The following is a 24,096-nucleotide window of genomic DNA, read 5'->3' as shown; positions in this document are numbered from 1 at the left end:
ATTATTGCCTGCACAACCCTTTGCCCCTCTATTCTCCTTTCTCCTTTCATGTAGCAGTGGTGAGACCCATCCGCACGGACCACCCTAGATTGCCCCCAATATACCTAATCCTGTGGGATCATATATTCTCCATGAACGAACACCTATCAAACCATTCGTTTTAACCATGAGGCACGGGGGCGAATAAATCTCAGATCGAAAGCCCTAGATAAAGCACCTGGCAAGAAGGACCACCGCACCCCTGCCCTCACAAAGGACTGGGTTAAGAATGTGTACATATTGGCGCACGATTTACAGGCGACCCCGCATTCTAGCCCAAGTTTTATGTTTTGCATTACTCTTAACATGCCACTGGTTATTGTGTAGTTTAGATTAGTTAGAACAATTGCATCTTGTGAACCCAATCAGACCTTCATCCCATGGAGATGAGCCCAGCTGACCCACGTGGCCCACAGACCACCCAAACTACAGCAACCATTTGGAGTCTGCCACAGTATAGTGCAACATACTGGGCCATAGGGGCCCACCAATGAACGTAAATATTTTACACTGTATGGCATGATGTTTTTTGGGCATATAACTTACTGTTCATGTATCATTTGGCAGAGAGCTCTCCGAGCAGAAGAGTTCTCTGCGTGCATCATTTACCTGATAAAACGTGATTCAACTTGCAATCTTTCTCCTGGTCGCATTCCCTACTGGGGTGTGTCCATTTATTCCAAGATTGGGATTTGTATTTTGTGGAATGACCATCTTCAGAAGAGAGAAGTAATGTTTGAACAGTTTTCTCTTCCCTTTCTATACAAGACTGATTTAGTCAAAGAGAGAATCTGCTTTTTCATTTTATCAAATTCCCTTTTCCCCCATGAACATCACAAATTCAATAGAGACTCTAGGGGTCTCAGCAGCTCCAGTGGAATTCAACCGGTGGGGACCCAACAGGTGGCAATTCAGAGTTTGGGTTAAAACACAGGCAGTGATGCATAGGATACATTGTGGTGGAAAGCCCCATTAGAGTTGCGAAACATTTGCATTTGCTGCAGTTGTTGATCCCAGATTCATGAAGGAGCTATCACATGCTTCATGTATCTCATGGTTGGGGCCTCTGCTGTTTCCAACTGTGGTAGTCCAACTCTTAGAACCGTTTACAGTTTGGGTCTGTGGGAGTCACATTCTGCAGATCCCTAGGTTTCTAGGACAGTGGAATCAGCTTCATTTGGTTCTTCAAAGTGAAAAAGCAGCTAAAGGCCACAGGTAATTTGTTCCCTGAAGCAGAGGGGCATTCTAGAACATTACAGTGGAGAGGCAGCTCCAGTGGCAGAAGAGGTACTGATGAACTCCAGTGGAACAAGAAGGAGGAAGTCCTCGGAATGTGGCCACAATGAGGGAGGTTGGTGCAGGCCAGTGTTCAGGGTCAAGCAAGACTTCTGGAGGGCAACATTTTTTAGGCTAACATCAAGGCTGTCTCCCACAAGGGAAAGGAGGGAAGTATCATCTTGTCGTCCTCCTAGGGATTGGAAGCTAGATTCCTTCAGGACACAAACAGACCTTTGGCATCAGAAGGTTCTTGGAAGAGTGGTGGGTCTCTGTAGACCACCCTCCTGTTCATCAGTCCTTTAGTAGCCATCTCTCTGCAATTCCAAGTTTTCTACATTGTAATATCAGCAACGCTCCCCTTGTACTGGTAATTGGTGCGAGGTAAGTGGTCCAAAGCCCCATAAGATTAATTGCATTCATTTCATGGACTCTTTTTCCGGTCCCAGTTTGTAGAGCCCCAGGAAATACAATGGTGGCAGCGCACTGACTGTATATTGCCACAGGGTTGCACACATACTTCCATACAACCAGTATCATGCTGCAGAATCGTGCACTGGTAGGTTCAACCCTCGAGTATAACCATGATGTGCTACCTGAAATGCATATATGCTGCCACAACCCTGAGGAGGGAAGGTGGAGGCTCCTCACAACCAGCTATGCAAGGTTACTCATATTATGAACAACACCCTTATGTTCTCTGAAAGTGCACATCAGTATTCACATCATAAATTAACAGGATTAGAGCTCATCAAGGAAGCAGTAAAGAAACGGTCAAAAGAAAAAACAAGGTATTTTTTTAAACCAAGAAAAAGTAAAGACAATTTGTTTTCCTCAATCATTGGCAATTTCAATATTAGTTTTTGTAAACAATATTACCTCTCCATGGACACCAGCCTGGCAGTCATAATAACACTGACAGACAGCAGTGTAAAGGGTGGCTCTCCATGTCAGGTAGTGAACTGCTAGAAGTGGGATAGATGACTCCATACACACGCTTGCCCACAAAAGGTATTCCAGTGCCTACAAGAGAGGAGTTTAGCCATTTCATTAATAAAGTTTCAAACAAACTAAAGTATGAACTTAAACTGTGTGGACCATACACACATTCTGAAAGTGGCATATGCCAATACGTTATACATATTAATACCGAAAACTAAACACTATCAAAGACCTGCAGCTAAATTAGTAGTACACATGGGGGGAAAAACAAGAAAGCCAACATGGCTAACAAGTGGTCTTTGCATTTGCTTTAATAATTATGACAGAATTATAACTCAGAGCTTTCATATTAAAGGGGGTTTAAGCTGTGACTGGTTTTGCAGGGGGCTCTGCATAGAGATGTTTGATGCTCAATATGGCATGACATCAGGAGGAGGTTATATAATCTGTTAGAACCCACAGCCTGACAGAGATTTATTTTCCTTTTAGTAGTACAATAGGAACAGAAAGATGTGCTCCTAACTCCTGCGGCTGACTTACACCCTGACACAGCCCTTTCTAATCTACATCTTTCCATTTCCAACACCCTGAACATCCTTGCCCCCAACATGAGAATCCTGCTGAAGCCGACCTCCAAGTGCAACTCTTGCTAGGATTCTGACCTCGCCATCCTGAAACGCAAGTGCAGGATGGCTGAGAGGAAGTGGAGGGCTTCGGGGGCATCCTCTGACAAACTTGCCTGCCGTCTGCTACAAAGGCAATACAGACTCTCTCTCCTGTCCAAGAAGAGAGCACACATTCAAGCCTGCATCTCTGCGGCCTGTAACACAGCCAAAATCTTAAGAATCTTAAAGGAACTGGCCAATCGTGTTGCAGTCTCTACCTCTCCTGCTTCTTCCCAGGCCCTCTGTACAGCTCTTGCCTCTCACATCTCCACAAAAACTCAGGACATCCAGTCCTCCAAACAGGTGCTCCCCTTCTCCTCCAGAACCATCAAGGACCACATGCCTTGACTGATTTCTGTAATCACTCTTTTGCCACTGGAATGTCCCCTCTCCCCTTAAACCGTCTGCCGATCCTACTTGCCCAGCAAACGTTCGCCCAATCTCCATCACCCCTTTCCTGTGCAAACTCTTGGAATAGCTGGCCATCTCCCAGCTTACTCTCCACACTGAATCTGTTGGTTGTCTCCATGACCATCACTCTGGCTTCAGAGCTGCCAGAGGTATGGAAACTGCTCTCTAACCTTGATTCCAGCATTCCTTCTGTCCTCATCCTCCTCTATCTTTCCTCTGCTTTCGACACGTCAACCACGCCATCCTGATCAATAAACTCCGTAAGAACTTGGGCATCACAGATCAGGCCCTGGAGAGGGTGATCTCCTTCCTCTTAGACTGCCCCTCCATAGTCCAACATGGTCCCTTTCTCTCTGCCACTTCACTCTCTACCTGTGACGTTGCCCAGGGCTCTATGCACTCAGCTTGTTTTTTTTTTTTTCATTCTTTATATTGTCCTTTCTGTCATAGATAATAGGGGTTAAACATGCTGTCTCTGTTACAGATTGACTGCTTCAAAAATGACACTGAACCCCCCCCCCTGCCTCCCAACAATACTTGCAGTGGATTGGTACATAACATTCTTCCTCTAAACACTTGTATCCCTAAGTTAATGATTGTGGACTGTAGCTTGTTACTGACTTGTTGCTTGTTACTGACTTGTTGCTTTAGATCATCGCTTAAGTTTGGTGGTGGGGGGGGGAGTTGTGAAGTGATCTCAGTTGGTCTCCCCCTCCTGGCCGGTTCGTGTTATGAGGCAATGTGCGACTGGTGCCAATATGCCTTTGGGTTTATTCTGTGGGTGCGTTAACCACCCACATTCCGTATCCATTTCGTTGCAGTATAGGATGTCTGTCCGCTCCGCCATTGCTCCACTCTGGGGACCCGAGCCCTTCCCCACACCAGTGCCACCCGCCTTTTAGCTAGTAGTAGTAATAGTCCAGCCAATTTCCTCGTGTGCGTAGGAATACGCCTGGTGTACCCCAATAGTGCGATCAGTGGTGACGGCTCCAAATCCTCCACCACTATTTCGCAAAAACCTGTGACCAAAACCCTCTAAAGTTTGGGCACCCGTATTGCAATGTGTAAAACATCGGCAGATGATGTGGCGCTTCACGGGCTGATTTTCAGTAGTCTTAGGGAAGAACATGTGTAGGATTGCTGGGGTGTAGTAACACTGATGTAGGTACTTAAAGTGTTTCAGCTTGTATCTGGCATTAAGAGCCATCCTTCTTGTTTCCCTGCAGCAGTAGCCCCACGTCTCCACAGTCAGCGCTTCCCCTATTGATCGTTCCCACTTCACCCAAGATGTGTCGTCCCTCCTATTTCTGGCATTCATGCATTTACTATACAGTGTAGACACCATCCTACTACTATCATTACTCGAGAGCCTCTGGGCCAATATAGGGGCCGATTCGGGTTCAGTTGGAAACTTGTGAAAAATAGGCTTCAGGGAGTCCCTTAGATGAAAATACATAAACATATTTAGCAGCGTAAGTTCCCCTTTACGTTTCATCTCCTCCATCGACAAGAAATGACCTTCCGGGAACAAGTCCCCGAAGCCGAATGTATTTAGGCACTTCATGAGGTCAACATGTCCCGTTTCGCAGGTCACAGGCACTCCTGGTAGGTTTATGACCGAGGGATGTGGGGAGTAAATAACTTCTCCCTTTGCTTTGCGTTCAATTCAAGGCCAGGATTTGCAAGTAATTTCTATCAAATTTGCATCCTGAGAGGTCTATCGGTGGACGTCGATCTAGTCGCCCTTAGTAGATATGGGGCTGCTTGCGCCCTCTCCACCTCAATGTGACTTCAATGCGTCTGACCCCCAAACCAGTGCAACAGGAATCCTGCTTGTGCTGCCTCGTAGTATACCTCAAAGTCGGGAAGGGCTAGACCCCCTTTCTCCAAGGGGGCTGCCAATTTCTCCCAGGACACCCGTGCCTGTTTTCCGGCCCATATAGACCGCAATATCTCAGAGCGTATCTCCCAGAAGTACTCTCTGGGGTGTGAGATTGGCAAATTGAGAAACACATACAGGAAAAGCGGGAGCAGTACCATTTGAACCAGTGATATTCTCCCGTATAGAATAAGTGGCATTTCCATCCATCTGTTCACTGAAGTTATGGTTTGCTCTAATACCCTACGATAATTCCACTTATATAGTTCTTCTACAGACCCGGCTATGTATACTCCCAGGTACCTAGTGCGAGTGTCGTGCTATTGGAATCCCCATTTATCAGCAAACCGTGTGGTGCCCGCTGTGAGTGGGAATAATACTGATTTTGTGGCGCTGATTTTTAACCCGGAGTAATCCCCAAAGGTCACCACGTTCATCATGACAGGGCACAGGCTCTGTTCCGGATTCTTGATGTATAGCACCATGTTGTCCGTGTAAAGAGAGATTACCACCCTGTGTTTGTATAGTTGTATGCCCCTGTGGATATTTTGGTCCCTAATCCCCTCCACCAAAGGTTCGACTGCCAGTGCGAATAGCTGTGGTGAGACTGGACACCCCGGTCATGTGCCTCTCCCCAAAGGTATGTCTTGAGTTAGTAGGCCGTTTAACTGAATTTTAGCGCTGCGTAAGGTGTAAAGTAATCAAACCATGGCGATGAATCCCTCGCCTAGGCCTAGGCCCATTCAGCAGAGAACCGTGAACAGGAAGGGGTATTCTACTGAATCGAATGCTTCTGTGGTGTCCAGCAATGACGCCACTACGAACTTGTCTTGCTGTACAGCCGACAACAGCCCGATCATTCTGCAAAGCCCACAGGAGGTGGATCTTTCGGGGATGAACCCAGATTGGTTGTTCATCAGTCGGGCCAGCATGGATGTCAGGATTTTTGCCAGTATTTTATTATTCATGTTTATTAATGATATTGGGTGATACGAAGAACAGTTGTCTGGTGTTTTGTCTGGTTTTAAGAGAATAAGCATCACTGCCTCCCGCATCTAGTTCGGTAGGCGCCCAGTTTCCAAGCTCTGTCGCTATACCTCCAGGAGACGTGGGGCTAGTTTAGTGGCAAAACATTCATAAAATTCAGTTGTGTAGCCATCTGGCCCCAGAGTCTTCATGGATTCACAGATGGTAGCAACTTAATTGCCGACAACCTCCTGCAGGGACAGGGGGCGGGCCAGCCATTCTCTCTCCCCCTGTGTACAGCAATATAATGCCACCTGGTCGAGATATTCCCACATTTCCTGTTGCGATACCTGAACATCCGAGGAGTATAGTCAGCAGTAGAAAGTGCAGAATTCCTTGACAATGTCGGCCTCCCCGAACTTCACCTCCCCATGTGAGTCCTTGACGGACAGGACTCGACCATTCTGTGTTTCCAATTTGACCATCCTTGCTAGTATGCAACCCGAGCGTTGTCCTCCCCATAATGATGCGCCGCTGTCTTATCCCACAGGAACTTCCCCTCTCTCTGAGCCAGCTCTTTTAACACTTGGAGTTACTTCATAATTCTAGCGTATTCGGCTATGCTCGCCCCTATTGATTCTGACTGTAGCTACTGTATTTGGGCCTTGGTCTCCGCTAGCTGTCTCCTGATTAGTTTAAGTATTCCTGCTTCTCTTTCTTCCCTGATTACGCATTTGAAGCATTCCCATGGGGTCGAGTGCGAACCCACCAACTCAGCATTCAATTCAAAATAATTATCAATGGCTGTGGACAGCCAATCCCGGAACGTCCCGTCCCTCAGGCTTTCGCTCTTAAACACCCAGTTCGGTCTCCCCGCTATACCTGTCGGGTAGTGTGCGGCTCAGGAGTACCGGTGCATGATCTGATATGCTAATGTGGTGATGTCAACCACCCCACCGGTTAGTGCTTGGGAAATCAAGAAATAGTCCAATCTGGAAGCCGAGCCGTATACCGGGGACTGGAATGTATAACCTCCTACTCCCTCGTGGCATTTTAGCATCCAGATGTCGTCCAATTCCCGTGAGCAACACATGTCCTGCAACGTGTTTGTCACCTTAGATACCGGTCGGTGGATCCCACCTGTTCTGTCTTGGTTGGCAACCATGACTGCATTAAAATCCCCAGCCCAGATAATTTCCCCATGCAGGGTTGCTTCTAGTTGCCTATTGATCCACCATAGGGTCTCCACTGAGTCTTGATTTGATACATAGAAATTGATCAGGGTATACACGCAGCTTTGTATCATCCCTCGCACAATTATGGCCCACTATTCCTGATCCCTGCTCGGAGCAATTATTCGAAACTCCACGGTGTTCTGCAGCATTATGCACACCCCCCCGGGAGTATATGGAGTAAGATGAAAAAAAGCTATGACATCACCATCTTTGCCTGAAACCTGCCTCCTTACCAGGGGTTAGGTGCGTGTTGTAGAAATGCTCTCTCCACATGGTGCAGCTGAATATATAAAACAACTTTGCGGCATTTGGACGGGCAGTTAAGGCCCCTGACATTCCATATCATGCTTTTCAGTGAGTTTGTCATTGCGTGTTAACAAGTCTTTGGACCACCCGATCATTCCCATTTTGTGACCAGTAGTAACAGTCCCTCCTCATGACCAGTGAGGTTATGTAGTAGCCACAGTCACAGCAAGTTACCAATGTCCCACCCGATTCCCAGCACCCCCGCCCCCGCCAGCAACCCCAACCTACCATTTACCTCCCTCTCATCTCCCTTCCCCAACAAACAAATACTTTTGCATGGTAGGCGCTGGAAGAACCAGCCACCCTAACAGCCCCATTTAGCTTACTGTGCACAGCATGCCAGTTCCCGGGCTAGTTGCTTGTCCTCAATGTGCCTGTTATTTGTGGTTTCGTGCCCTAGGGTGGGTCTTTACCGCGACTGTTATTCTCCCCACGTCGTGGCGGCCTGGGTAGCAGCTCCAAGAACCTGTTAGCTTTCTCCGGGGTATGAAAGAACTGTGGTTGGCCGTTATGTTCCACTCTTAATTTATCTGGGAAGATCATTGCATACTTGATATCCCATGCTCTGAGTCATATCTTGACATCCATGAAGGTCTTCCTCGATGTTTGCACTTTATCAGAAAAGTCCTGAAAGAATCAGATTGCTGGGTATGTTACAGATCCCAATTCGCTAGATCCCAATTCGCTATATCCTGAGAGCCCAGTCTCAGTTCCAGTAGTTTAAAAAGCAAGCTATTATGGGTCTCGCCGGGGCTCCGGGCGATTCCCGCTTGGGATTTGGTGGGCCCCCTTCACAATGAACTCGTCAGAGAAGCCATCACGGCCGAGGGACTCTATCAGCAGATTTTCCACCAGTGTTTCCATATTGCGCTGGTCGCCAGCTTCGGGTACCCCAATAAGCCTCAGATTATTCCTGCGGGAGCAGGATTCAAGGTAGTCTTGTTTGTCTGAGAGTTCCTTGAGGGTTCTCTTGACCAGGGCCATGTCCCTTGTGGTTGTGCAAGATTCATCCTCGATCGTGGACTCCCTTCGCTCCACTTCGTCCAGGCGTTTCCCACGTTTATGCAGGCGTACTTGCATGTGGTTGACCTTGCACGTCAGTGTATCCAATTTCACATCTAGAGACTGTATGCTTGCTTGCACCTGCCCCAACATATTCTTAGTGTCTATTAGTGCCCCACTTGGATCTATAGCAGGGGACGGGGTGTCGACCGTCGGGGAGTCATCACCGGGGGGCAGTTGCCTGGATGTGGCTGGTTGTTCAAAGCGTAGCTTCGATTGATGTTTGCTGGACCTTTGGGATTTTGACAGGGTGACGCTGGTAGATGTGGTGTGTCGCTTCCAGCTCGCAATTGGTTCTTTAATCTCATTAGGTATTTGCCACCTTTCTAGGTTGTATTGGCCACTCTCTTCAGTAGTGTCTCCACTTGTGGGGTGCAGGGGATCTGACCCCTCCTGGTGTTATAGCGCCTCCAGGGATCCCCCCCTGTTATCTTGCCTACCCCAGTGAAGGTTGATTTTGTATCGGGTTTACCGGGGGTGCCGTTTTACGTGGTGTGGGCTGTGGCCCCATGCCCTCCGGAGAGTCTGTACTTCATGTATGTTTTATTGCACCCCTAGTGTGTTGCCGCTATCCCTGGGGGTGGAGGGGTAGGTTGCTGGGTGAGTGCTGCCCCTCCAAAGAGCGCTTCTTTTCAATCACCCTTCAGTGGGTTGGAGCAGAAGGAAAGCAGCAGACTGCGTCTCCATTGGCCCCGACTTTGCCTGCTCCCGGATCTTGTGGTGTCTGGTCAGCTGGAGCCGCCCGCACTCTGTGTGATTTTTGCAAGGAGGTAGTAAAGAGGAGGGAGCTGACACTAGGCCGTGGCTTGTGTTATAGTCCCTCCCGCCCACGATCCCGGCTTCTCTCCCTACCGCAGGTCAGGTAGGTCCCACTGTCAATTGTCCTTCAGTTTGGGCTCTGTTCCGGGGCCCTGGATTTAGTGTGTGTGTCACGCTTCAGTGGGCTGCTCCTCCGTATGTGCTGCTCCCTCCGGTGTCTGGGTGTTGGTGGCCTGGTTGGCGGGGTCCTCAGAGTGTGGTTTGCTCCCTAGGTCTGGAGGGGGAGGAGAGCAGGGGGTCGCGCTTCCGTTGGGCCCTAATGCTGACGCACTGAGCTCTGTCAGCCCCTGGATCATGTAGCAGCTGGTTTGCTAGAGCCATCCCCCACTCTGCACAATTTTCACATGCGAGAAGGAGAGCGGGGTGTTCGGCCATCTCTCTACACCGGGTATGTCCCTCCTACTCGTGATCTCGGGTGCTCCCCCTGCCGCCAGCCTGGTCAGTCCTGATGTTGTCTGTCCCTCTTCGGGCCGAGCACTGGTCCGGGCCCTCGAGTGAGTGTGTGTGTGTGTGTGTCATGCTATATTGGGCCGTTCCTCCGGATGTGCTGCGCCCTTCCAGACCCCCTCCCATGTCGAGCTGTTGGTGGCCCAGCTGCCCCTCTTATTCACAGCAGGGTCTACCGGATTGGGTTGATCCTGAGGTCTCTGGGCTTCTTCCCTCTGGACCACTGCTCACTCCTACCGTTTGAATCGTTTCCGCTTCTCTCAGGGACGGGGCAGGCCTCCTTACTTGTGCACTCTGCTCTCTTGGACATGTTGCCTGTTTGCCATCACCCAGGCACTTGAAGTGCTCGGATTTACGCAGAGATGTTACTTATTAGGTCAGACAGCTTTTACGATTACACAGATTAGTGGTGGCAGGCAAAATGTTGCCTACACAGGGGCGATTGTTGAGTCTAAGAGAAAGGGCTTCCTTTGAGACGAGAGCTACTCGACCTCCTAGCCGAGATGGTCTATCTTGTCTGAGGATGCTGTAGCCTGGTAGGAGAGCTTGTGTAACTGCAGGGCCAGATGCTTTGTGTAACCATGTATCAGTGATGGCCAGTAGGTCTAGGTCATGGCTGGATAGGAGGTTCTTTATTTCCAGGGCATGGGCCGGAAGGGAGCGGACGTTGAGCAGCGCACATTTGAGATGAGGTGGTTGTGGGTTTATCTTATGAGGACGTGTGGGAGGTGTTGTAGTTGCGTCGGTGGGGTGAGTGAAGATGGAGTGTGTGCGTTTGGACGTAGGGATCTCACATGGAGCGTATGGCCGCGAGTCCAGAGAAGAGAGGCGAGTAGCATGTGGAGTGCACCTAATGGAGAAGCGGGTGCCTAGTCTGAGGTTCCTGGACGCTGTGGGTATAGGACGGCAGTTGTGTTGCATAGGTTGAGTGCGAGTCCTTAGTCTAGTACTTTTGATGGCCAGGCAGTCGTTGGGATAACAGAGTATATACGGCCGTTGGCATACACATTAAACAGGAGGCAACTGTGATAGTAATGGGCCTAGACAGCAGCAGGCATACACATTAGGCAGGATGCATTCCTAATAGTAATGGTGCGTAAACAGCAGCGGGCATACACATTAGGCAGGATGCAGACAAGGTAGCAAGTGTGCCTGCCTGTGCGGCTGCAACCGTCCTGTTACGCAACAACGTGGCTCAGGGATAGTTGAAGTACAATCTGATGGTGTGCTCGACGCAGATGAACAAGTAACTTACCAACTGGCAACTTTCTTTTGATTGGATGTTCCTCTGGTTCTACGTTATTTTGCCGCGGGATTTTTCGTTTTATTTGGGGGGGGGTTACCTGCCCAAACCCCCCTTTATTTTTATGTTTTAAATTATTCCCTTTCACCCACAAATATTTATTTCATTTTTAAACCCCCCTCAAAAAAAAAAAAATACGAGGATTTTTTTTTCGATAAAAAAACGGCGATGAAAAGTCGCCCGACGAAAAATCCCACGGCAAAAGAACTGTATACCGTTCCTCCAACGTATTCCTCATCTTAGATGTATTCCATCCAGCTTTGCTGCTCTTCAGAAATGTTTTCGACAGAGGGCGCCGTGCGTCAATGGTCCTTCGAAGGCCTCCGTCGAGGGTGACCTCCTCGGGTGTATAAGTAGCACGCGCGGCGCCCGTTGGCCTCAGTTCTGCTTTTCCCCCTTTTTTTGCCTGTGATCTTGTACTGTTTAGATTGTGCCGGCAGACAGGTATCAGCCTTGCGAGATTTGAGATGGCAATAACCCGGAAAAATCTACAGAGGGGTAGGTTGGGAGGGCGATGAGGACTACGTTGGAGGAACATCCAATCGAAAGAACGTTACCAGTTGGTAAGTAACTTGTTCTTCGACTGGATTGTGTCCTACAACGTATTCCTCATCTTAGATAGACTCCCAAAGAAGTATTTTGTTACTTTCTCTGGAAGAGGGGTCAGATTTTTTTTTTTGTATCAATGCCTTTAGATGGCGGAATAAAGCACTGCTTTTCCAAAAATCAGCTCCCTACACTATATTATATACATAATTTGAGAAGGTCTGAAGTGAAGACCAAGTTGCTGCTTTGCAAATGGACCTTATTGGGACACCTCTTTGAAGGGCCGTGGAAGAGGCATTGCCTATGGTGAATGAGCCCTCAACCCTTCTGGTGGGTCTTTTTGTGCTAGTCTGTAGCATTCTGAAATGCAAAGTACAATCCAGCGGGAAATTGTCTGTTTTGTTACCGATTGACCCAGTTTCCTTCCTGTGCAGCCTATAAACAACTGGTTGTCCACTCCAATCCTAGAAAGTTTAGAGATGTAAAAGCTTAAAGCTCTTTTTGGATCCAGTCTGTATAATCTTTCTTCCTCCTTAGAAAGATGAGGTGGAGGATAGAATGAGGGTAAAACAATTTTCTGACTTAAATGAAAATCAGATATTACTTTTGGTAAAAATGATGGTTTAACCCTCAATACAACCCTGTCCTTAAGGAACACAGTATAGGGTGGCCCAGAAGACAGTGCCTGCAATTCGCTCACTCTTCTTGCCGATGTTAGAGCAACTAAAAAGGTCATTTTCCATGTTAGTAATCTTAATGGACACGTGTGCAAAGGCTCAAAAGGGGCACACATTAAGAATTTTAGGACTAAATTTAGATCCCAAATCGGTATTTGAAATGGTGAGGAGGAAACACATTAGTGAGACCTTTTAAGAATTGTGTTATCAAAGGAATTGTGAAGTAGGAGCATTCTTCCGATGAGCGCTTGAAAATGGAAAGCGCTGCAAGGTAACCTTTTATTGTTCCGATATTCAGACCTCTATGTGCTAGGGTCATAAGGAAAGATAGTACTTCCGGAATAGAACATAGAAAAGGATCGACATTCTTTTCCCTGCACCAGTTGCAACACTTTTTCCAACGGCAACGTTATAGAGACTTTGTTTCTGGCCTTCTTGCCGAATGCAACACCTCCATATCATCATCTGGAAGGTTCCAATCCTTGTATCTCTGCCTTTCAGATACCAAGCATGGAGGTTGAGTGTTCTGACCGCTGGTTGGAGAACCTGAACTTCCGTTTGAGAGAGAAGGATCTCTCTCTGAGGAAGACGTACTGGAGGACAGATGGACATATCTAGAAGGTCCGGATACCACTTTCTCCTGGCCCAATCCGGGGCAATTAGGATCATGCGGTTCCCAAAGCGTCTCAGCCTCCTGATGACCTGAAGAATGACGGGAATCGGAGGGAACGCATACAATAGTGGGAAATTCCAATCCACCACGAACGCGTCCCCCAGGGCTCCTCTCGGGGGAAATTCCCTTGAGCAATACCTTTCGCATTTTCGGTTGGTACTGGTTGTGAATAGGTCTACCTGAGGGGTTCCCCAAAGGGCGAAGATCTCTTGAACGACTTCCTGAGCCAGTTTCCATTCGTGGGACACCGTGCTCTGCCTGCTCAGAGCATCTGCCGTCATATTCTCTTCCCCGGCTAGATGAATTGCCGTTAAAGAGATTCCCTCCTGAATCACCCAATACCAGAGCTGCATTGCCTCTCTGCACAGGGGTAGTGACCCCACACCTCCTCTTGTTTAGGTAGTGCATGGCCACTGTGTTGTCCGTCATTATCAGGACATTCTTTCCCCTGACAGATGGCAGGAAGGCCTTCAGCGCTAGTCTGATTGCCCTCAGCTCTAAAAGGTTGATATGTAGTTTGGACTCTGATTGAGACCAACGACCATTGATTGTCAAATCGTTGGCATGAGCTCCCCATCCCAGGAGTGAGGCGTCCGTCACTGCTGTGATCTCCGGCCATGGTTGCCAAAAAGGTTCTCCTTTTAGGATGTTCTCTGTACAGGTCCACCATAGAAGGTCTTGTCTGACCTTGTTCGGAATCTGAAGAAGAGCCGTCATTTGACCCGAGAACTGGGACCACTGAGTTTTTAGGGCCCATTGAAGGGATCTCATCCTCAAGCGTGCCTCTGGCACCAGAAAGATGCAGGATGCCATGAGGCCGAGCAACCGTAAAAAGTCGTAAGCCTGGAGATTTTGGGCATTTTGGAATTTGGAAACCATCTGAAGAATGTCTTGAGCCCTCGTCTTGGGAGGCGAGCTCTTTCCCAAGGATGTGTCTAGTACAGCTCCTATGTACTGAAGCTGTTGGGAATGTGTCATTTGAGACTTCTTGAAATTGAGGGAGAAGCCCAGTTTGTGGAGGAAGTGGCAGGTGACTTTCAGATGATCCAGTGCTTGCTCGGCAGAGCGCGCTCTGATCAACCAATCGTCCAGGTAGGGGTAGACATGAATCCCCCCTCTCCTGAGGTGCGCTGCCACCACTACCATTAACTTGGTGAAGACCCTCGGGTGGAGGTCAACCCAAATGGCAGGACTCGAAACTGATAGTGTGAGTCGTCAACTACGAATCTCAGGTATTTTCTGTGTTTGAGATGAATCGGCACATGAAAATAAGCATCCTGGAGGTCCAATGACACCAACCAGTCCTGGAGTTGAAGGGCCTGAAGGATTTGAGAAAGGGTAACCATCTTGAATTTGTCTTTCCTGAGGAACTTGTTCAAGTTTCTTAAGTCCAAGATGGGTCTCAATCCTCCGTTCTTTTTGGGGATCAAAAAATACAGGGAGTACCATCCCTTGTTCCTCTCCGCTGCAGATACTGGTTCTATAGCACCTTTCTCCAGCAGGGTTAGAACTTCCTGCTGTAGGAGCGGGTTTGAATCTTTCAATGGGTGTCTCCCTGGTGGATTGCTTTGAGGTTGATTTAGAAAAGGAAGGCAGTAGCCATGGGCTATTATTTCTAGAGGCCAAACATCTGAAGTAATGGCTCGCCATTCTTGCAGATGCTGCGACAGCCTGCCTCCTACAGGTGTTTTGTGGTGCAAGTCCTCAAAGTGGTTTTGTGGCGGATGTTGCAGCCGCTGATGGCAAAGAGGCTGCAGCTGGAGCTGGCTTAGCACGTTTTCCTCGTCCACCACGAGTGGCCTTTCTTTGGCCCCTTTGACTGGCCATTCCTCTCGTCTTTCCATATGAGGTGTAATAACGATAGGATCGTCCCCTCCATGATTGCCCTTGCGCACGAAAAGGCTGAGGTTGCCTAATAGCAGCTCCTAAAGATTTGGCCGCTGCTTTTGAGGTCTGCAACCTCTCAAGGCTCTCGTCAGCCTTGTTGCCAAAAACGCGAGACCCGTCAAAAGGCATGTGCAGAAGGCGGTTCTGTACGTCCGGTGCAAAACCCGACTTCCGTAACTTCGCAAACCTGCACATTACCGTGCTTGTGCCCATGGACCTGCTTACACTATCCGCAGTGTCCGATCCAGATTGAAGGGATTCCTGCATGGCCTCCTTTCCATCTCGAACGATGGCTAGGAAACCTTCCCTTTCTTCCCCTTCTGGTATGTGCTCCGCCGCCATTGCAATGCACTCCCACAGAGTGTACGAAAATTTTACCAAGGCACATGTGGAGTTGGCAGATTTGAATGCCATGCTCCCGGCTGAAAATACCTTCCGTGCCCAACCATCCACACGCTTATCGTCCCTGTCTGGAGGGATAGACGGGTACGCAAGTTTGTTGGAAGCTGTGGCTGCCTGTATGACCAGACTCTCGGGAGTTGGATGTTTTGACAGATAGCCGGGATCGCTACTTGCTGGGCGGTATTTTGATGCGAGGGACTTACTTACCGGAGGAATAGAATCCGGAGTTTCCCAATTCTTGGCCACCCTTCTCAAACACCTCCATCATTTTGACCCTGAATGCTTCCCACTCTTCGGAAGACGAATGTTTCGTGGGGGATTTCATTTTTTTCGGAAACTCGTCTGACGACGAGGTGGAGGGAGACCTGTGGCGTTGTTTCTTTGATTTTTTTGACAAAGACAACGAGCGATGAGAATCGCTTTGGGATCTAGATCGATGCCTTTCGGGAATAGGAGATTTCTCCTCATGGGGTCTCGACTCGACGCTAGAGGCTTTTCGATCCTTCCGACCTACCTGTAGCTTTCCTCTCCTTTGTTGCAAGGCCTTCCCCATCATCGCCTGACACTTTGAACAGGCCTCCATGTTGTGGCCTTCTCCGAGGCACCACAAACACTCACGGTGCGGGTCCGTGATCGACATTTTTGAGCCGCACGACTTGCATTTCTTGAAACCCGATCTCGGGGTTGTGGTCGGTGTCGATGAGGACATATTTATTTCTTGTTTATATATATATATATTCTTCACAGAACTCGAGGCGCGCCGAATGTCCGAAGTAACATAACTGCGGAAAAACAGAACTGAGGCCAACGGGTGCTGCGCGTGCTACTTATACACCCGATGACATCACCCTCGACGGAGGCCTTTGAGGGACCATCGACTCAACCACATCGACGCACGGCGCCCTCTGCCGGAAAAATTTCCGAAGAGCAGCAAAGCTGGATGGAATACATCTAAAATGAGGAATACGTTGGAGGACACAATCCACTCGAAACTAAGTTATCAGTGGTGTGTACAGTTCAGCTAATAAGCGACACCTGCGTGGAGCTCGGAGTTGAGAGGCAGCACACAGTAAAAATGGCTGATGGAAGAGGTGGCAGACAGATGTCTCAGTGAGGGGAAGTGCACTGAGTGAAGGTGCAAAGATGAGCAGTTATAAAGAGATTGAGGTACGTGGCTGGCTTGGGTGGGTCCTTGTTTAGGACCATCAAGTGCATCAAGTCTTGTTGTTTCAACAGGGGCCTTAGTTTCTGGACAGTCTATAAATCAGACCGATTTGTCCCAGGATGTATTTCCCTTGTGCTGTTCCTAGCTAGATATTAATTTTCCGTTATGATTATTTCACAGATTTCCTTTAAATGACTGAATGACAAAACCTGAACATAGTTTAATCCCCAGCACAAGGTGGGAGGGTGGGGCTGGCGGGTCTTTTGTGCATGGCTTGTGGGCTGCAACTTTAAATTGTTATAATTATAATTGGTTATTTATAACGCACTTAATACCCAGAGGTTTCTAAGCGCGGACCGGGGATTGTACCTGTGTTGCTCTGCGTTGTCTTGCTTCCAAGACGAGCGCGTTGCCCCTGAGCAATCCTCCAGTCATATCCATTAAAACATCTCTCCTCAGCACTAACTTGATGCTAGTGGTACGTGGACATGTACTGATGGTATTTTCATCATATGTGACAACTGTGCATGTGATTTGCAGGACTGCATGCCACTCAATAACTATATGTTCTGCATGTTAATTAAGTCAGAGCCCCAACTGTGATCAGTTGCCTCAGGGTTTAAAGACTAGTTGCAAATAGCCTGTTACATCTTTAGAGCTGTGACCCATGGAATACAATGGAGTCCAACCACAGATTCGGTCCAGATGTCACATAGTCACTGACATAGCATTCTATATTGCGCCTGTTGACTCTACATGGCACAAAGAGTATGTCTCTAAGCTAGTCATCTCCGCGAGCTTATGTACTGTCGCATAAATCATACATACTATTTGCATGCAATGTAATGCTCTTATTGTAGGTTTGTTCAGACCACGGTCTTCCATGGGTCCCTCATCCTACAGCGGTTCGATGCCATGGCAAGGGCAGTAGGCGCTATACAAATAACAAGTAACGTCAAACAACATGACATGGTGGACCTGGAATAACCAGCAGCAAATTCACGTAGACGACATATGAATAACCAACACTAGACACTTATGGCAGCACTTCCCTGCAAATAGCATCAACATTTAACAGGCTGATTATTTGTTTGGAAAACTATGCAGTTGCATGGATTTGTGGTTGCTTGTTGAGTGGATGACCACGGTGGAGTGGAGCCCTGTATAGCTTCCCTGTTTCAAATCGTTGAAAAACGGAAATCGTAATGAAGAGCATTACAGAAAATCCCCAGCATGTGCACATCTAAAGAGGGGGTTATGGAGAAGCCAAATAAAGCACGGCCCGGAGAAAACAACTTAAGAACTAAGGGACGTGGGCCTTGAGGATAGGAAATTAGAAGCAAGGCTTTAAGTGGGGTAAGAAATCGAGGGGGGGGGTTCATTTGCGAGCGTGGCTTTCAGGATGGGCGTGGCCTGAAAGTACACAAACCATAGTAAGGTACAGAAACATATAAATGTATGTAAGCATTTATATATTTGTATTCGTACCTTACTATGGTTTGTATATTATGCAAGCCATCTTTTATAAACATAGAAATATGTTACGTATTTCTATGTTTATAAAAGATGGCTTGAAAAGTACGCAAACCATAGTAAGGAACGCACACAAATGTATAGCATTTACGTATGTGTGTGCATACCTTATGGTTTGCATACTTTTCAAGCCATCTTTTTTAAACACAGAAATATGTCCGAGTCCTTAGGTTTGCCAAGGGTCAAAGACGCATCAGTGATCTGGGGAGGGGGGAAAAACATCTTCTTGTGACCCTATACGCGATGGATCACAAGAGGAAGTTACAGTGACTGGCGGAAGTGCCAGCCAGCCAGCCAGAGCTGAAGCTGGCTGACACTTCTGTCAGCTTGCCCAACTCGAAAAGGCGGCGCATCACCCATTGCGGCCATGGCGGGATAATGTGTCCTCCTGTGGTGTGGTGGGATGGAGGGGATGAGGGGGGCACAGCAGGGCCCCAACCAACTTAAACCACTGATTAGAAGCATCACTACATTGAGAAAGCTTTTAAAACGTCCTTGCTGATTTCGCTCCGCCATCCATTGTCCTCCAGTTTATAATTACAGTATAGTTTTGGTTACCTGCAAGGCCTTGTAAGTCTTTGCAAAAAGCAGTTCCATCTTGGAAGTTTGCATTTCCGGTAGCTCAGTTTGCAGTGTTCCACAGTCACCACGTGCTGCAGGAGACTCTTAAAGCGCTGTGTGTGTTGCAGCACATGATGCGTGTCCCTCTATCGGGTAAGCAGCAGATGGTTTCTCTTATTTGAGGAATTCACCATTATTTACATGGTCAGTAGCTCCAGAGAAGCTGGGACCCACAATAATTCCTTGTCTGTACTTCTCCTTACTGATTCGGTTTGCCCATGGCTCCAGTCAGGGACGTCATTTCACCAAAATGCCTGGGGTAGCGGAAGTGACATCACACGACCCTTGACCCCCTGATGACGTCACAGGAAGGTTGGCATTTGACCCCAACCCGAAGTGATATCGATGCAACACAACCTTTCACCCATTGACAAAACAGAAGTGGCATCACATAGCATTGTACACTATGAAAAATATGGTTACGATATCACTATAATGTGATGTAGATTTCATACAAGAATGGATCGCCATATGTATCATTAAGATCAGTGTGTATAGGCCCATATTACCGAATTACTGTGAATGCAAGCGAACGTCCATGACCAAATGGTAATGATGTGTTATTATATAGCACTTATCCTTAAGCGCTTTATATAGATAAATTATACACCCAATATCACACAACCTGTGTTGGTACTCATTTATCAACCTCAGAAGGATGAAAGGCTGAGTTGAGGCGTTTAATAACAGACCAAATCAGTGACTCACCCCCTGAAGTGTGCCTGAAATAAACCTTTAATGAGTCTAGCAATTATTGTATAGAATTCCAGAAAGACACATTATTTGGTATTCCTATTCTTTCATATTTAGGGTCAGTGCTGAAAGTGTTAGACTTGTGGCACTCATGTTCTTATTTTAACGGGGCCTGAACAAGAAAGCCAGCCACTCCATAAGTAAAGAGGCACATGGTGCTGGCCATAACCCAGGAGCTTGCATTACAAAAAAAATTATTTAAAAAAATAATAATAAAAAAGAGTGGAGTGACCAAAGCCAGGTATGGCTGGTTGTGTGTATGGTTATCTGGAATCTACACCTGAGGAAAAACCCCAGAATAAGCTTGTGAAACTGTATGTTACAATTCCCCCAGTAATTGGGTGGCTTCCAACAGTTTCTAAGGATGTAGCCTTTCAATTGGAAGCAAATGTTGCACTTAGCTTTCCACCTGTTTATTTAACCCAAGAGTGTGCATCCATACTTGATTGAGCAAGGGAAGTTGAACTTGGCAACAAGCCTTATGGTAGTGGCTGTGTAGTTATGGTTAAGTTGCTGTTTCCATAGGAAGAGCACTTTTTGGGCGGCCTATAACTCTGCTCCCCCTGGACGAATTCTCTCCAAACTTTGAAAAAAAGTATATGGGCCACTCTGAATTTTGCAAAGTTTGGTGATGTTTGGTCCAGGGGGGGGAAAAGTTATAGGGGGGGTCCCAAAACGTCTTTTTTTCCCATAGACTGAATGGGGGAAAAACATTGCGCACGCCTACAGGCCAAACCACTGGACGGATTTTCACCAGATTTGCGGCAGGGGCTTGGTCCCGAAAGCGTGCTTTTGTAAATTTGGTGACAATCCGTCCAGTAATTTCCTTTAAAACGACCAAAAACTACGTCTAAAAAATTAGTGATATATATGTCCGCTCCTCAGTAACACTTTCCAGTTCGCTCCGCGAACAAGAAATCGATTGGCTAATCCGTAGCGTCATGTCCGCGGACACGTGGCACTTTCACTGATTGGTTGTGGAACAGCGTGAAGTGCGTCAGATTTCTTTGATGCCCCTGCCATCTTTTGCTCATGTTTTGTGTTTTGGTGTACACAGACATCGCTGGTAACACATACAAAACAAGACACCAATGCACTTGTTATAATTATGAAATACTGTTTCTGAAGGTGAGCTTTATTTAGGCTGGGATGGAATGTGGCAGCGGAAACTCAAAAAGTGGTGTTTTCTTGCCACCAAATTCATACGGTAAAGTGGAAATTGGTGCTCAATGTACGGCGACCAATGCCTGCATCTGTGTTACAATGTTTTCAAATTAATATTAAAGTGGGACTGGCGTCCTACATTTTGAAATCTGAGGCCGCTACCTGGAGTGTTTGATGGAAACAGTGGTTCTGGAGGCGTATGGGAGTAGCAGTTCTCATGATTTGATTCTCATATGTTGCTGTAAAGTGAGAATGTATTTGCCTTCTGAGTAAAGGTCAGTTGATTTGATTTGGTTTTTTGGTTGCGAGCTCAGTAGGCCCACGCATCCAAGTCAATCCATAAGGGGCAATTGTTTTTTGACCTTGAGCGAAAGGGAAACTTCAAAAGCTATGCAAGGAATGAAAGCTTTGAAGAAAATACCATTTGATAAGGTTATGTTTTAAAAACGTTTGTAAGGAACATGAAATATCAGTTCACAAAGATTCTTTGGTGCGAACACATTGCTGTCTGACTTGGCCAAAAACAATGGAGGCTGTCAACATCATGTAAGTTTAATTTTGATGACTCTACACCGACCCGCGTTTTAATTTTATATTACCAAAACACTAATTGTGACAATGTAACTGAAGTATTATCTTTTTGCGCAGTTGTAATTTTCCTACAATAACAGAGTGCAGATTGTCCGCGTTTGCAGGCTATGACTAGAGTCATCCTTGTTGACCGTTATTTCTTCTTCTTTGAAATGTTATGCTTGCCCACATAGCTTTGTGCATCAGTTTGCACGTTCTTTTGGTCTTGTGTTAAATCAAGACATGTCATTTTTTCTTGCTTGTCCATTCATTTTGGCTTCATAACTGAATTACCATCTCACTGTGCAGTTGCCCTTTTTTTAAACCTTACGGCGAGTGTTGATTATCGGCGTTTGTAGGCTGCCATTATATGTACCCATGGTCAACGCTAATATTTCCTTAAAATGTCATGTTTGTCCACTTCGATTTGTGTACTACTTTCCACAATCTTTGTGTCTTTTTTGGAAATTTTTCCTAAAGGTTGGGTATTGACACAGATTTTCTCTTACGTTTTCCGCCTAGCTACATATTGCCGTACTGTGCGTGCCATGGTTTCCAGATGCCGAGTGATGGCTTCTTTCAACGTCAGATGCAACTGCTGGTGACCGGCTGCCTGTCCATTAGTGTTGTGGGATGACCGGCCAGGCCCCCTTTGTCCCTACGCTGACCTCGTCATTAGGAGTAACATAACATCATTTATGGTGTTGCAGGGCAAAGGTCATGGCGCCGTCTGTGCAAACAAAGCGGGTGCTTTAACAGAAACGCATAGTTTGTTTGTGTATGGGAAAATAACTACGTGTGTCTCACCATGAACATTTTCAATGATGCCCTTAGAACCATTGTTACAATTTAATAGAAAATGGGATTAGTCCGATGGTCTCTGACAGGTGTTTGTTAAATAAAACTACTTTACAAATTCTAAAAGGTTAACGTTTTCTTTTAAAATCCAGTGTATCATTTCAAAATGTAAGGTATCACGTTGTACGTCGCTGTATGTTTATTTACAGGTTCTGCGTCTCGGAACATACTTTTGCTTTTTGCTGGCTGCCATGGAAAGCGAAGAGGGGCCATGTATGGAACAACCGCCTTCCCTTTTGATGGTGGCCATCTTGAAAAAGGATTTTGTTTTGTAATCAGGCGGGCCAGTTTAGAACTAGAAATCCTATTTTTCAGTAGCACACGTTATTGCTTTGCAAATCTATACTATTACTGGCAAATCTTATTGCGTCTATGTCCTTTACTGTCCTTTACTGAGAAATATGAAGTACATGGAGTGTATAAGATTATTTTTTTTTTAATATACTTACACTGTGAAAGGTGGTTCTTAACGCAACATTTACTTTGTTAATGGATGGCTTTCTTTTTTGGTAGGACAGCTAATAAGGCCATTTGCAAACCGAAATGAAGAAAGAGGCATCAAACAGTGATATGGGGTAGGTGGACGGCGCAAAAATATTGTGCGTTTGTTATTTGTAAGGTTCATCATGCTCCTTCTTTACAGCAGTGCTGCTGTTTCTTGGGGAGGAGGGATGGCCTTAGCTGATGTCATTTTCAGATAACTAGAACTTTTGCTAAAAGTATGTAATGTGTACTACATTGTTAATGGCTGACTACCAATACGTGTTGGTGCTGTGCAAGGCAAATGTTGCAGGTGGACGTTCCTACATCAATATAAAATCTGTTTCCACACTGTCCACGAGGCAAACATCTTACTGTTAAGTGTTTACGGATTTTGGGACACGTTACCGTGCTGTACACCAGCATATTGTCATGTGGTATTCTCTGCAAGGTGTGTAAATAAGTCAGAAGTTACTTTACATTATGGTTACGTGCCACTACTATAATCCGTGGTTTAAGTTGCTCTACTAAAAACCTGTGAAATTCACCAAAAAAAACTTTATAAACGTGATATTATGGTTCGAAGTAAAACCGGAAAACCCCTGAAATTCGCCAGTTATGGTAGGCTAAGCAACCATAACTGGCCGCACACTGTGCACTGCTAAAACTAACACCCTGGACATCAAAGATGACATCACAAATGTCATTGATGACATCACTGATGACATCACATGTAAATTTAGTTTTCATGCAGAGGCTCCACAAGGAATTGTAATTATATCATTGGCAGAAAATTATCAGAGATGGTTGAAGAACTAAGATATGCCACGTAGTTCATTAAGCAATGCATTGATGAAAAAAATCAATTCCATTACTCAGTTCATTCAGTACATGAACAAACACATGAAGACATGTAATCATTGTCTGCAGCATGCACTACAGAGGTGCAATATTTGTAATCTTCCCATGTTGCATACCACATTGATAAATGCTACCTTTACAAATGTTTACATACTGTGAAACATAAGTATCTACGTATGCTTCCTTTACTGCATAATTGCACTATTGCTCACAAAACCATATAGAGAGCACTATGCATACAAATATAACCATATACAGGGAATGTAAAGCATGCACCAAAAAGTGCAGTTTTAATAGAAAATGTTCATACCCGAACTAACAATGTTCATTAACAGACAACATTCTTGTGTTTCTGGATTTCTTCTTCTGTACATATGTATGATATGATGTAAACCATAACTTAAGGAAAGTATTGTTAGAACAAATGAGAAGGGTAAGGACTACAAATATAGAACTTTTACCTTCTTAAACTCCTGACTGACAGTGAAGAAAGCCACCTGGCTTACATATGTCAGTGAAGAAAAAAAGAATGAGCTACACATGTAATGTAATCTGTT

At 46.3% G+C, this 24,096-nt stretch overlaps 1 protein-coding gene across 1 annotated transcript in view; it reads right to left on the bottom strand.

Annotated features, from left to right (window-relative positions):
* Positions 1 to 24,096, bottom strand: part of CFAP54 (cilia and flagella associated protein 54) — a 3,669,934-nt gene that overhangs the window by 3,151,272 nt on the left and 494,566 nt on the right. The window contains exon 6 of the mRNA XM_069629416.1: positions 2,194 to 2,337. Coding sequence (XP_069485517.1) covers positions 2,194 to 2,337 — 144 coding nt within the window. The remainder of the gene's footprint in view (positions 1 to 2,193; positions 2,338 to 24,096) is intronic.

This window comes from Ambystoma mexicanum, chromosome 12 (genome assembly GCF_040938575.1).
Source record: "Ambystoma mexicanum isolate Mex_15411 chromosome 12, UKY_AmexF1_1, whole genome shotgun sequence".
Classification (NCBI taxonomy): domain Eukaryota; kingdom Metazoa; phylum Chordata; class Amphibia; order Caudata; family Ambystomatidae; genus Ambystoma; species Ambystoma mexicanum.
This window is presented reverse-complemented; position numbering and strand designations above follow the sequence as displayed.